At 44.2% G+C, this 15,092-nt stretch overlaps 1 protein-coding gene across 1 annotated transcript; it reads left to right on the forward strand.

Moving 5' to 3' along the window:
- Positions 1 to 635: 635 nt before the first annotated feature.
- LOC125527283 lies at positions 636 to 7,567 on the forward strand. The gene is made up of 5 exons (XM_048691817.1): positions 636 to 805; positions 932 to 3,050; positions 4,149 to 4,209; positions 4,288 to 4,508; positions 7,080 to 7,567. Exons 2-5 carry the CDS (start codon positions 994 to 996, stop codon positions 7,132 to 7,134), a joined length of 2,394 nt encoding a protein of 797 aa, XP_048547774.1. The 5' UTR covers positions 636 to 805; positions 932 to 993; the 3' UTR covers positions 7,135 to 7,567.
- Positions 7,568 to 15,092: the final 7,525 nt, after the last annotated feature.

Below are 15,092 nucleotides of genomic sequence, written 5' to 3' on the forward strand. Positions count from 1 at the left end.
AGCATCTCGCATCGAAGGCAACACGGGAAATTTCCGGTCCCCAGATGCTTTCGTTAGCCGAGACCCGAGAGAGAGAGGATGACAGCTTGAATCAGGATCAAACTTCTAGAAGCAACGGCACGCAAAAAGGGCAATGATAATAAAGAGCTGAGTGCCCTAGGCGTACGCATGTTTATTATAAGACGAGAGTAACCTTTGCTTTTGGCAAATTTCGGATAAATTGCGGAACGTATGTTCCGTTGGCAAAAAAATATATTCTTTTGTCGCAATGTTTGGAGTATTATGAGAAAGACCATTAGGACTAGCTGCATTAGATTTGCACGGCGAGCACGTGATTAATTACTTGGTTAAGCAGCATCTCTAGTGCTGGCCACAAGACAAGAGGGAAAATGCTTTTTTTAGAAAGGGAAGGCCTCACCCACACGCCCGGTTCCCACCAGCTGTACCCACCCAGGCCGCTCGCCGCCACGTGGGCCCAGCTCTTTGACCCCCTGCGTCAGCGGCGCAGCCAGAAGGACCGCATCCATACGCTACCCCACCGCCCACCGCGCTCGAGCCCCTCGAGGAATCTCGATATCGCAAAACGGTCCCTCCGGACACCTCCGGAGCCCGCTCAAATATAACCAAGCACTACTCCTCTTTTCCCTTGTCGTCTCCGTTACCGCTCGCACTTGCCACTCAAGTACCGCCCCCATTCTCTCTCATGGCGGACTCCTCCTGCTGCCCAGCCAAACCCTAATGTCGGCCCGGCGGCGCCGCCACGCCCCCCGCGCCGTAGCCTCGCCGCCACGAGCTCTCTTCGAAGGTAATCGCCGACGGGCCTCCCGACACACCGAGCCCGTGGCGGATCTTACTTAACCCATTTCCCGCCGCTCGTCGGATCCGCCGCGCTGATCTGTTATTCATCCACTGCTCTAATCCCTTCCCGCAGATTGGACGCTCTCGGCCCGGCGAGGAAACTAGGAGACGGAACGCCTACGGGAGGGAGGCGCCATGGGCGATCTGAAGGAGATGAAGTACAGGCGGAGGATTGGGCTCCAGGAGCGCGCGCAATGCAGCGACCAGAGGGCCGTCGACTGGGGCGTGCTCAAGCAGGACCCCGTGGAGCTTCTGCGCAAGCTGGACGAGCTGAGGGACCAAATCACGCGGTCCTGCCAGGTCGCCGAGCAGCCACGGGAGCACCGTCGGGCGGGCCGCCGACCGCCCTCCTTGCTCCCTGACCTCCCCGAGCCGGTACCTCTACCCGGGTATCACCGCCCACGCTATGGTGCCCGGTATGGGCATGGCTTGCCGTTGAGCCCATGTGAGCCGCAGCACTCTGATCATGGGGAGAGGTACGCGAGGCAGTCAAGTGGGCGGTATCGCCAGTACCCAGGGAGGCAGTGGGAGAACGGTGGGATTGGACATGGGAATTACCATCAGTATGCGTGTGCTAGCCCGCATTATCTGCATGGACAGAGGCCTGCGCCACAAGAAGAGCACATACCAATGGCCAGATACTTCGCTGGGCAGCATGAATGCTACCGGTTTGAAAGGTCACCATCTATTTCATCAGATTATGACCAAAGGTCTGTGGCATCATCGCTTTACTCGCATCGCTCGGTGTCAAAGAAAAGGGCTGAGTATTTTAGGAAGAAGGCAGAACATCTCTGCCGGCCAATGCATGGCGCTGCGCCATTTGTTGTTTGCAGTTCTTGTTATAATCTCTTGCAGGTGCCAATGGAAAAATGCATGGGGTGGAAACAAAACAGGCTACAGTGTGGGTCTTGCTCTGAGATAATCAGTGTGAAGCGCATGAAAGGAAAGACTATTCCCTACACATCCTCACCGCCCTTCAGCTTGTCCAAAACTGAGCAAAGCTCACATGATCGAATGAGGCGAGATTTTGAGCATCAGCATCATGATGATGTCACTTCTGCGTTTTATAATTTGAATGAGCACAGCAGCATGCAAATCAACATAGATTTTGGTGATGATAATTCAGTTTCTTCCACCATTAGTCATGAAAGGACTGACAAAGAATGTGGCTCAAACAGGAGCATTCAGTCGAAAGCAGATGGTATCTCTCTGTCTCCAGGCAGGTCTGGAGATATTGAAAGCCCAAAGGATATATTATGTGAAAGAGATGCAGATTGTCAGGAGGAACATTCCATAGATGGTCCAGTCAGCCCGTGTTCCCCAATTTTAGAGGACAAACTTGTTGATCCACTGTGCAGCCAAGAAAAACACAATAGTTCAGAGGACTTAGGTATGGATAATGAATCTGACCTAAATTGCAAAGGAGAATACATTGTTAATGATGATGAGAGTGTCAGCATGGGAAGTGAACAAAAGGTCAATGAAGCTGAATTTGTAGAGGAAAGCATGTGCAGAAAGCATGATCAAAAGAACAAGGAAGATCACTGTTCTAGCCTTGAAGATGTTAGCAAAATGCATGGGCAGAATAGTACAAAATCTGACCCTGATAGTCTTGAGAATGGAAATGAAAAGCATGGGTGGACAAGCAAAACCGATGTCACAATCAGTCCTGAAAGTGAAGGTACACGCAAGAAATATGACCACAACAGCAAAGAAGATGAAACAAGCGGTCTGAAAGTTGAGAACACAAGTAATGAGTTTGATAAAAACAACACAGCAGACAGCAACAGTGCCCTCAAACATGCCAACACTGCCATTGAATTTGAAGGTACAAGCACAAGTGAGAGATATGAAGAAAACCTAATGGAACAAGATAATGGAAAATTGCATGAGCCATGTGCTGAGGATGCCAATGCCCTAACGGAGAGTGGGTCATCAGTTAATGGGCGCACAAATTCTGGTTTTTCTCGTGGTTCTTCTGAGGCTGGTTTAGATGAAGATCAATCCTCAACTGGTAAGAGTGGGGATTCATCATTTTTTGCTGGTTTCTTGAAGAAGGGGTTCAAGGACCTTTCTTTATTTAACCAGTCCATGGATAGTGTTAAAGTTTCAATCAATGGCCATCCAATCTCGGAAAGAGCTCTTAAGAAGGCAGAAAAGAAAGCTGGTCCTGTTGAACCTGGCTCATACTGGTAAGTAATTTCTGTAGCGCCAGCAGCAATTAAATTTTTGAACAGTCTGCTGCACTTGTACTAGTTTGCACTGTGCAGACTGGTTTACTTTGTTCATTTTTCACTTTGATAAGGACAAAAAAATGCTTGTCTTATAGCAGTAACCTGGCTTAGTGAAATTATGATAGACAAGCCATAATTATTTTTCAGAATCTCTAGATGGTAAAGCAGAAAATGCTCTGGTGACTATTATGAGTATGTGTTCTAGAAGGCTACCAGATCTCTATGGAATTCTCTTCCATGACTCATATTTTTTGCTTTTAGCTCCGTGTGCAGACGTGCCCCGTCTTTTTTCTAAACAATAAACTATTTTCGGCATATCATATCTGATAGCTAGAAACCAAATTCATGGGCGTGCTGATGGTTGAGGCTCAATAACTTTTGGCCCAACACACACATCTCATACAGATTGCACTTCACAGCTATTCTGAAACCCACTATTGATTGTGGTGAGCAATGAGAAAGTGAAGGCCTTGCAAATTGCAATGTCATAGCAGTGCTGCAAAAAAGCATTCCTCTTAAGTTTTAACCAAGCATTTTTTTAAAATAGTGCTTGATGTGAGATGCAATCATTCACAACAACACTAAGGATAAAGTATTTTTACTCGTACCTCCTCCCCATCATCTGTTAATTTCTTCATAAGAAACTGAAATAATGGCTGATAAGTTTAACGTTTCATATCTTTAGTTAGGTAATCATGGTGGTAACTAGTATGTTTCTTTTGCACACATATAGAATTCAAATTGTTACTGTTATGATTATCATCACGCCAATTACTGAACTTCTTACCTTTCAACTTGCATGAACATAAATGCTGTTTATTGTTGGATTTGTGGTCGATTTTTACCTCCATTTCCCCCTCATATCATTCATTTTTCACTTGGCTTGGGGCTTTTATTTTGTAACGGATACTAGAGAGCCATCAATTAGATAATCTGGCCTAGTATTATCTAGCTAATTAGTTTGATACATGCCGCTCTATGATGAACTTCTATTGGTTCAGGGGGATTTCTTTTAAGTCAACATTAACAGTTCTGTTTGTTGTGTTCGTGGTGCAGGTATGACTGCCGTGCTGGATTTTGGGGCATCATGGGTAGAGAATGTATTGGCATTATTCCTGTAAGATCTAGATCCTGTTCTTCTTTCTAACCAAGGGTGCTTTCATAAAATTGTGTTCTCATGGTTTCTACTTTGCAGCCATATATAAGAGAATTCAATTATCCAATGCCCAGAAATTGTGCTGGTGGAGACACTGATGTCATTGTCAATGGCAGAGAACTTCATCAGAGAGATTTAGATTTGCTTGTAGGAAGAGGACTTCCACGTATCTCTGGCAAATCATATTCCATTGAGATTTCTGGAAATATTACCGATGATGCTGGAAATAAGCTACGCAGTCTTGGCAAACTTGCTCCCACGTAAGTTCCTTTACATTCTGTGCACGGCTGCATGTCCTTGCTGCTAAGATATTTAGGGCATGTTTCGCTGCCCTCCACAGACTACCACGATTTTGCTCACGCCACAAGTGTGGCAAACCACAGCTTTTGTGGCCATCAAATTGGTCTCCATGCTTGTTGTAGAAGTTGCTAGGGAGTCAGACTTGTGGAGTAAGAGGCCAATAAAGTGTAGGACACCGTAAATCCTGATATTATTTGTTGAAAAAATTAGTTAAAAAGATATGTAAATGTACAACCCAGAGTTGTTGAAATATATTGCACACCCTTCTCCATCAGTTCAGACATTTGTAGGAACTGGCCGGAGCATTAATTTAGTATGGTATCAGGGCCAATAAAATATCAATCCCGCATCTAAGGCCTGGAGTAGCCTAGACGTGAGAGGGAGTGTTGAAATATATTGCCCATCCTTCTCCATCAGTTAGGATTTTGGGATGAACATAGAGCATCATTAGTCCAAGCCCCACAAGCTTCATTTGTGCTCCATCATATTATTACCAAGTCCATGGTACTATGTTTTTTTTTGACAAATAACCCCATTAGTCAAGCCAATAGCAAATGTGGTAAATAACCCCACTGGGGTCAGAAGGTAGCTTGTTTTCAAAACAAGCAGTGTTTGTGGTTTCCACAGTGTCCAAAACATTGCAGCTAAACACAGTTTAGCTATATCATGTTCCCACCCTGCTTTCTTTAAGCCGTTCCCCTACCTACCCAACTCCACTGTGAGGTGTAGGTGAAGAAAAAGCACATTTGAACAATGCTCCATACAGATGTGGCCAGGGCAACTGAAGAGGAGATGGTCAATGCTTTCAACTATTACGCAAAAAGAGCAGAGCGATGATGATCCATTCCTTTCCCTAAGGGGTTGTCTCTAGTTAAAATTCTTCCCATTCACTTTTAAAGGGAGTTTCAAGCACCACAATTGTCTAAAAACTTTCTCATGGCAAACATCCTTTAGGAAGTGTATCTCTACTCTTATAAAAAACAGAGTTGGTGATGATGGTGTGCCTGCCATCCTACAATATAGGCCGTCCGATTTATATCTGACGGATAGGAAGGAAACTATGGCAATTTTGCAAAAAGATACCCACACCCCTATCCACATTTGCAAATAAGGCTTTTCCTCGTTCATCCTTTTCTCTCACTAGATAAACTACTCATACAAATGCATCTTGATGTTCCGGCACGGGCATCTTGCTAGTATATAGATATAACACTGAACCCTTTTTCCCCTAGCATCCACACCTTCATCAGTCAATGTGGTGGAGTGGCAAACATCCAGCAGATCTTGCCATTGCACAGCCAATTTCCCCCCGCAAGCATCTACGAGATTGGAGACATGTCCCTTGAGAGTGAACAACTTATGAACATTGACATTTTTGCCAAATGTAAGGTTATATAGGCTTTTAAATCTGGAAGCAAGAGATGGTATCTATGTGATTGGCAATTAAACCATTTTCGCTTGGATTTGAGTCCGTGTGTTCTCGGTGGTGTGAGCTCATGCTGCAGTTTGAGATTGTGTACGTAAGAGCCATGTCTTTTGACTGTTTGTAAGAGGTAGGAGGAGCTGGGTAGACCCATGGATAGCTTAAGGTGGAGAAACAAGTGAACATCCTAGGAAATCATGTACCAGCTAAGTGAGTGTAATGGAAGATAAATTCCACAGTTTGCCATGGGTTTTGAGTCACGTCCTAAGCCATGCATACTCGATATGCCTCCTGGCTTTCTGTTGGGAATTATATTTTTGGTTTCTGGGAACTGCTGAGTTAGAAGAACTGGGTTAAGTGCTAACGTTGGATATATTACCAGCCATCCTTGTTAAGTAAAGTGCCATTTTGGAGCATCACTTTGAGCCATAACACACTTTTACCTATTTCAGTGACTTATTTCTCCTAGTCACAACCCTCCAATCTTTAGCATGAACTCACCTTATTAGATACTCCACTTTAACTGTACTTCCAAGTTTTGAACTTTATTTGAGGAGGTCACTCTCTCCAATCCAAAAGGTAGGTTCTTTTAGAGTTGGGCACAAGATTAAGGGTATAGGTAGCAATATTACCATTTATTTATTTCTACAATAAACACTAGAGTTTTTTTTGGCAGTACAATCAGATACTAGAGTTATTGCTCAATATGAAATTAATGAGAGGCTAAATAGGAACACCATGAGCAGAAGTGTGATACTAGACCTTATTTGTCATTTGAAAAGGCTAAAATGAGTTGCATTTTGGATCGGGGGAGTAAACAATAATTTTCCGTATTTGTCAGTCGTTGCTGCTAAATCTTATTGGACTAAATTATCAAGTCGACTATATGTGCAACTCCAGCTTTCAAGTTCCAGACCTTATCTAGTGTACTGCTCATCTAGATTAGTATTCAGCTGCCACATTTTGGTTCTTCAATTGTTAAAAAGTCCAAGTTTATGCAGCCATTTTGATAGCATTTGGATTTAGCAATTTCAGTTATATTCTTGATTATATTGCTTCCAATATGGTTATTGCATGTACTCACAGTCATCTCCCTTTTGCTGAATAGAATTGAGAAGCTGAAGCGTGGTTTTGGTATGCACGTCCCTGAAGGGTTTAGGTAGCTGGATATAATGCCGGGTTCCTGCATTTCTAATAATCAGTTTAATCACCTCCCTCCAGCTACCTATTGGAGGGCAAGTTTGTGATTTCTACTGAACCTGACATGGACGCATTTTAAGTAGTACTTGGGAGTGCTGGTGTGCAGCATAGATGTAGTACTCAAGAAGCTATGATCACATGATCTTGTGGTTTTACTATTGATGACCTTGGTCCTACTAATTCAGTTTATTTGCTGAAAGCAATGTTTGAAAATGATGCAATCTGCCAGGCAGCGCTAATTTCTCTGCTGCCTTTTCTTATGAGTGTTATTGTCTTGATGTATTTTCTCACCACGGGAAGCATTAGGTATATGTGCAATTATCGGCTTGTAATATGTTCCTAGCGCTATACCTTCTCTAATATATTTATATATGTAAATATGTTACTATTTGATCACCTCTAACTAGTATTGGGGATGTATCTGGTGAACCGGGGCAATTGGTGCTACCGTGCACTGGTCCTTCGTTGCACATTTAAAAATGTTTGAAAAAATCTGATTTTTTTAGTGCATTGACATAACATCAATGTATGCTGTCATAAAAATTCAAATCAAAATTCGTAACATTGTTTGAGATACAAAAATGACAAATTTGCACAAGTTGGGCTTGTGTCATGTGGCGCTCTGCTCCCGTGAGCTTGTGTATTAGAAGTTGAAGTACACTTGTATCTGTAACCAAGAACCAAATCCTGACTGAGCTTGTTCGTAGCTGCATAGATTTGACAGTGCTTGTGCACTCATGTCCATATTTTGCGCTCTATACCACTGTAACTACGTGAGTGGTTCCTGTAACCTTGCATTATGCATACGGCATACCTGAGGGAGTCGGCTCCTCCAACTTAGCTCTTGCTGGTTGTGTTTGGTTCAACTTCAGCTGCCAATTTTTCGGTCCAGAAGTTATAAGCTGAACCAAAGAGGGCGGGAGTTTCCAGTAAACCAACTTCATAAGAAGCTGAAACTTCTTGTAGTGCAATTTTCACAGCCGACATACCCTAACTTTTGTGATCCGAGGCTAGCTCAGATGGTTAGGTTCTTTGCGGGAACCAGCACATGAAAGTTCCAAGTTAGTGCTCGCATTTTCCTGAATTTATTCCGGACTTTCGGTTCATTTAGTGAGATGAAACATTCCCGTTGACTATAGAGGCGTATGTGACGACTTCATCAATCTCAAGACGATGTGTTGGCTCAGTCTCTTGAAGGTGCCCATATAGGTAGAATGTGCATGCGTTCGTTCATAGAGTGAGTATATGTGCATATATATGAGCGTTTGCGCTTGTACCGTGTTCAAAATAACAAAAAAAAACATTCGCCTACCTTTTCAACTTCATTGAAGAGTATTTATCCACCTATGTCACCCATAAGTAAAATTCACTTTAGTCTATTCCTCGAGCGAGTGAATCAGAGAGCCTTCAAAATGAAATGAGCGGCAAGGAGAGCCTTCCATTCCCAGAAATCCCCTTGTTCAAGTTTGGATTCCTAGGGTTCCGAAATGAGCGACGAGGAGAGCCTTCCGTCCCTAGAAATCCCCTTGTCCTAGTTAGGGTTTCTAGGGTTCCACACATTGGGGCCATATAAGGAGAAGAAAACCCTTCGTCAAGAGGAGGCGCTCATCCACCAAATGACCTCTTCACAACTGCCGTCACTATCATCTATAGGAGCCATCTCCATCTCTATAGCTGTTCGCACATGAACACGTCACCGTGTATCTCCAACGCCGAGGGTGATGCGCCGCAACTCACGTTGAAGGAGACCCGTCTGGAAGCGCGGTACGCAAGCAATCCGGCAGGCGTTTTTGAGCACCCGAAACCCCACGCACCCGGGAGGGACCCCGTTTGGACGCACATCGGCTATGGGCTGCCCTAGGTCGGTTCCGACAGGATGTATTCCGACGAAATGCCTTGGATTCTAGGAGGAATATAATGAACAGGACTATTTCTCCTTTTGGCCATAGCCAGCCCGCCCCTAGAGCCCCAAGGATCGCTGCCCTTCAACACGAAGAGCAAGCGAGAAAGAACAAGGGAGAGATGTAAAACTAGGGTAAAAAGTAGATAGGTTTTACGATTGTGTGTTGTTGTTCAATCGGCCGTCACCCCTTAGGTATATAAGAGGCGGCTGGACTTCCCGTGCAAGGAAAAAGCTTTGGATTCACGTCCAAAACCCTAGTCAAATTCGGATTGGTTTTATCCGAACTTTCCAAAACTGTCCGGTTTAAACTGATTGAACCTTGCGGGTAATTTTTGAGGTGGTAAACGACCTCGAATGGAAACGAGCCCAAAAGCAATCTTGACCGTTTCGACGAGACAAGCAACTTTCATGTTGAACGGTTTTTGATCAGAGGTCATCTTGAGGGTCAAATCGCTCACGCAAAACAGACTATTATTCGCGCTACCTATCAGATGGTGCGGCGCGCCACTTTTGGCTCGTAATAGGACTGTATTTGGATGGCTGTAACTTTTGCATACAAACTCGGATTGGGACGATTTTTATATCAAAATCAACTTTTTCGACGAGACGAAGAACTTTGCAGTTGTAACTTTTCTCATCAGATGTCATCTTGATAGGATTTTGTGCCATGCAAAAATCTGGTGTCAACAATAGCCACCTCCTTCGTAGTCTTCACGCCCATAGCCATAAACTATAATCAAGAGTACTTCGCACACAGCGATGCTACTCCTGCAGGAGTTGTTGGATTTCCCCAACGAGGAAGGGTGATGTAGCACGGCAGCAGATAGTATTTCACTCAGTTAAGAAACAAGATTTATCGAACTAGTAGGAGTCGCTAAGCTAAAAACTTTAGCAATATCTTAACACAAACAAAAAAATTGCTTGCACCCAACAAAAGCAAGGGGGTCATCACTCCCTTTGTTCTTACTAGTTACAATATCAAAAGCAAAGAGTGATAGGGAAAAGTAGAAAACAATAAAAGAAAGTAAAAAGCAATTGTAGGACTTTTTGTATTGATAGAAAATAGACACGAGGGCCATAGGTTCACTAGAGGAATCTCTCTCGAATGCATATAGTGGCATGGTAGATAAATTACTATTGGTAAATTGACAGAATAACATAAATTATAACTATTATCATTCATGGCACAAATCCCACATAGGCATTATGTCCATGACAAGTAGACTGTTAATCCAACTGCATCTACTACTATTTCTCCAATCCCAAGACCGCTATTCAGCATGCATCTCAAAATATTAAGTTCATAATAAATAGAGTAACACAATAAGAAAGATGACATAATGTAGACAGGAAGAGATAAATCAATATACCAAAACCCCGTTGTTTTATTCTTAGTGACAACAATACAATACGTGTCTTTGTCCCTTTTATCACTGGATAAGATCACCGCAAGATTGAACCCACTACTATGCACCACTCCCTCTGAAGATCTACTCATCTATCTTGGTCAAAGAAAACTCATAGATCGGAAAACATACATAGTTAGAAAATTACTAAAGAGAGAAACTTCAAAAGATACATATAAATTCAATGAACAATCTAATCATAAATTCATAATTCATCGGATCCCAACAAACATGCCACAAGAATTACATCGATCTCCCTAGAGATCGTTGTATTGAAGATCAAGATCAAGAGAGAGAGAGATAGATAGATAGATAGATAGATAGATAGAGAGAGAGAGCCATCTAGCTACTACTAAGGACTCATAGGTCCTAAAAGAACTACTCACACATCATCATGGAGGCAGCAAAGTTGATAAAGATGGCCTCCCCAATGACCCCCCCTCCGGCAGAGTGCCGGAATAGGGCCCCAAATGGGATCCCATCGATACAGAGCCTTGCGACGGTGATAAAATTGTTTCGGGATCTCGCTTCAAGGGTTTCAAAATATGTGGGAATTTATAGGCCAAGAATTAGGTCAAACGAAGCTACGAGGGGTCCACAAGCCAGGGTGGCGCACCCTACCCCCCTAGGCATGCCTCTGCCTTGTGGGGCCCCCGTGGGTCTTTTGGTCCTTCCCCGAAGCTTCTAGGGTCTCTTATGTTCTAGAAAAAAAGGTCAAAATGTTTTGTCGTGTTTGGGCTTCTGTAGGTATGGATTTTCTGAAATACCAAAAACATGAAAAAATACGAATTCACACTAGACACTAAATCAATAGGTTAGTCCAGAAAAATAATATAAAATGACATAGAATGCATACAAAAGTGATAATATAATAGCATTTAACAATATTTTTTTTACAGATACGTTTGAGACGTATCAGCACCCCAAGCTTAATTCCTGCTCGTTCTCAAGTAGGTAAATGATAAACAAAAGAATTTTGATGCTGAATGCTACGTAACATGTTCTTGATCAAATGATGTAGTCTTGGTATGAATATTGGGATACAAATGATTCAAGGCAATAGTCTATTAATTTGACATTAAAACAATAATACATAAACATGCAAGTAAACAATTATTGCCTTTCAAAATAAAGTTGCTAAAGAACGTGATCCCTACACACTTAATGTGGGTATGCATGGCACACTTAGTCTTCCTAGCATAGAAATATCAAATGAAGAACAACCCCAATGCCAAACCAGGCAAATAAATCATGCTTTTTCTCACTTCAGCCTTTTCAACTTTCACACAATAATTGAGCGTGAGCCAATGACTTAGCACTTTAGGTGGCAAAGAGAATGATGATGGGAGTTTATAAGGGAAGGCAAAAAGTATAAGAAAGTCTGCATCAACGGGGCTTGATCGTTAGGCAATGGAGAGGTGTTAATGCGAGGAGTAAGGATTGCCATGCAACAAATGCACTAGAGCTATAAGTGTATGAAAACTCTTGATGACCCACAAGTATAGGGGATCTATCGTAGTCCTTTCGATAAGTAAGAGTGTCGAACCCAACAAGGAACAGAAGGAAATGGCAAGCGGTTTCCAGTAAGGTGTTCTCTGCAAGCACTGAAATTATCGGTAACAGATAGTTTTGTGATAAGGTAATTTGTAACGGGTAACAAGTAACAAAAGTAAACAAGGTGCAACAAGGTGGCACAATCCTTTTTGTAGCAAAGGAAAAGCCTGGACACACTCTTATATAAAGGAAAGCGCTCCCGAGGACACATGGGAATTATCGTCAAGCTAGTTTTCATCACGCTCATATGATTCACGTTCGTTACTTTAATAATTTGATATGTGGGTGGACCGGTGCTTGGGTACTGCCCTTCCTTGGACAAGCATCCCACTTATGATTAACCCCTCCTGCAAGCATCCGCAACTACAAAAGAAGTATTAAGGTAAACCTAACCATAGCATGAAACATGTGGATCCAAATCAGCCCCTTACGAAGCAACGCATAAACTAGGGTTTAAGCTTCTGTCACTCTAGCAACCCATCATCTACTTATTACTTCCCAATGCCTTCCCCTAGGCCCAAATAATGGTGAAGTTTCATGTAATCGACGTTCACATGACACCACTAGAGGAAAGACAACATACATCTCATCAAAATATCAAACGAATACCAAATTCACATGACTACTTATAGCAAGACTTCTCCCATGTCCTCAGGAACAAACGTAACTACTCACAAATCATATTCATGTTCATAATCAGAGGGGTATTAATATGCATAAAGGATCTGGACATATAATCTTCCACCAAATAAACCAACTAGCATCAACTACAAGGAGTAATCAACACTACTAACAACCCACAGGTACCAATCCGAGGTTTTGAGACAAAGATTGGATACAAGAGATGAACTAGGGTTTGAGATGAGATGGTGCTGGTGAAGATGTTGATGGAGATTGACCCCCTCCCGATGAGAGGATCGATGGTGATGACAATGGTGATGATTCCCCCCTCCCGGAGGGATGCTTCCCCGACAGAACAGCTCCGCCGGAGCCCTAGATTGGTTCTGCCAAGGTTCCGCCTCGAGACGGCGGTGCTTCTCCCGAAAGCTTCCTTCTGATTTTTTTCTAGGGCAAAAGACTTCATATAGCAAAAGATGGGCACCAGAGGCCTGCCAGGGGGCCCACGAGACAGGGGGCGTGCCCAGGGGGGTAGGGTGCGCCTCCCACCCTCGTGCATGGTGGGTGGCCCTGTTGGGGAACGTAGCAGAAATTTAAAGTTTTCTACGCATCACCAAGATCAATCTATGGAGTAATCTAGCAACGAAAGGAGAGTGCATCTACATACCCTTGTAGATCGCTAAGCGGAAGCGTTCAAGTGAACGGGGTTGATGGAGTCGTACTCGTCGTGATCCAAATCACCGATGATCCTAGCGCCGAACGGACGGCACCTTCGCGTTCAACACACGTACGGTTGGGAGACGTCTCCTCCTTCTTGATCCAGCAAGGTGAGAGGAGAAGTTGAGGGAAAACTCCGACAGCACGACGACGTGGTGGTGATGGAGCTCGTGGTTCTCCGGCAGGGCTTCGCCAAGCACTACGGAGGAGGATGAGGTGTTGGAGGAGGAAGAGGGCTGCGCCAGGGGAAGGGTGCGGCTGTCCTCTCTCTCCCTCACTATATATAGGGGGAAGGGAGGAGGGGGAGGCGCCCTAGGGTTCCCTAGGGGAGGGGCGGCGGCCACAGGGGAAACCCTAGATGGGTTTGGGCGCCCCCACCCCCTAGGAAACTTGCCCCCAAGCCGGGAGGGGCGGCTGCCCTAGGGGTGGCGCCCCCACCTCTCCTGGTTACATGAGATGGGGTGGGAGGGGCGCTCAGCCCCTTAGTGGGCTGATGTGCCCTCTCCCCTTGGCCCATAAGGCCCCCCAACGCTTGCCGGGGCCTCCGAAACCCCTTTCGGACACGCTGGTCATCACCTGATACCCCCGGAACAATTCCGGACTCCAATACCCTTCGTCCAATATACCGATCTTCACCTCCAGACCATTCTGAAGCTCCTCGTCATGTTTGGGATCTCATCCGGGACTTCGAACAACCTTCGGTAACCACATACTATTTCCCATAACAACTCTAGCGTCACCGAACCTTAAGTGTGTAGACCCTACGGGTTCGGGAACCATGCAGACATGACCGAGACAACTCTCCGGCCAATAACAAACAGCGGGATATGGATACCCATGTTGGCTCCCACATGTTCCACGATGATCTCATCGGATGAACCACGATGTCGAGGATTCAATCAATCCCGTATACAATTCCCTTTGTCCAGCGGTATTGTACTTGCCCGAGATTCGATCATCGGTATCCCGATACCTTGTTCAATCTCGTTACTTGCAAGTCTCTTTACTCATTCCATAACACATCATCCCGTGATCAACTCCTTGGTCACATTGTGCACATTATGATGATGTCCTACCGAGTGGGCCCAGAGATACCTCTCCGTTTACACGGAGTGACAAATCCCAGTCTCGATTCGTGCCAACCCAACAGACACTTTTGGAGATACCTGTAGTGTACCTTTATAGCCACCCAGTTACGTTGTGACGTTTGGCACACCCAAAGCACTCCTACGGTATCCGGGAGTTGCACAATCTCATGGTCTAAGGAAATGATACTTGACATTAGAAAAGCTTTAGCAAACGAACTACACGATCTTGTGCTAGGCTTAGGATTGGGTCTTGGCCATCACATCATTTCCTAATGATGTGATCCCGTTTATCAACGACATCCAATGTCCATGGTCAGAAACCGTAACCATCTATTGATCAACGAGCTAGTCCAACTAGAGGCTTACTAGGGACATGGTGTTGTCTATGTATCCACACATGTATCTGAGTTTCCTATCAATACAATTCTAGCATGGATAATAAACGATTATCATGAACAAGGAAATATAATAATAACCAATTTATTATTGCCTCTAGGGCATATTTCCAACAGTCTCCCACTTGCACTAGAGTCAATAATCTAGTTCACATCGCCATGTGATTAACACTCACAGGTCACATCGCCATGTGAACAACATCCAAGAGTCTACTAGACTCAATGATCTAGTTCACATCA

The sequence above is a fragment of the Triticum urartu genome, unplaced genomic scaffold (genome assembly GCF_003073215.2).
Source record: "Triticum urartu cultivar G1812 unplaced genomic scaffold, Tu2.1 TuUngrouped_contig_347, whole genome shotgun sequence".
Lineage (NCBI taxonomy): Eukaryota > Viridiplantae > Streptophyta > Magnoliopsida > Poales > Poaceae > Triticum > Triticum urartu.

Coding starts and splice junctions, on each gene's coding strand:
- LOC125527283 (XM_048691817.1), top strand. CDS start 994: ATGGGCGATCTGAAGGAGATGAAGTACAGGCGGAGGATTGGGCTCCAG. Junction 3,051..4,148: donor GTTGAACCTGGCTCATACTG/GTAAGTAATTTC, acceptor TTCGTGGTGCAG/GTATGACTGCCGTGCTGGAT. Junction 4,210..4,287: donor AATGTATTGGCATTATTCCT/GTAAGATCTAGA, acceptor TCTACTTTGCAG/CCATATATAAGAGAATTCAA.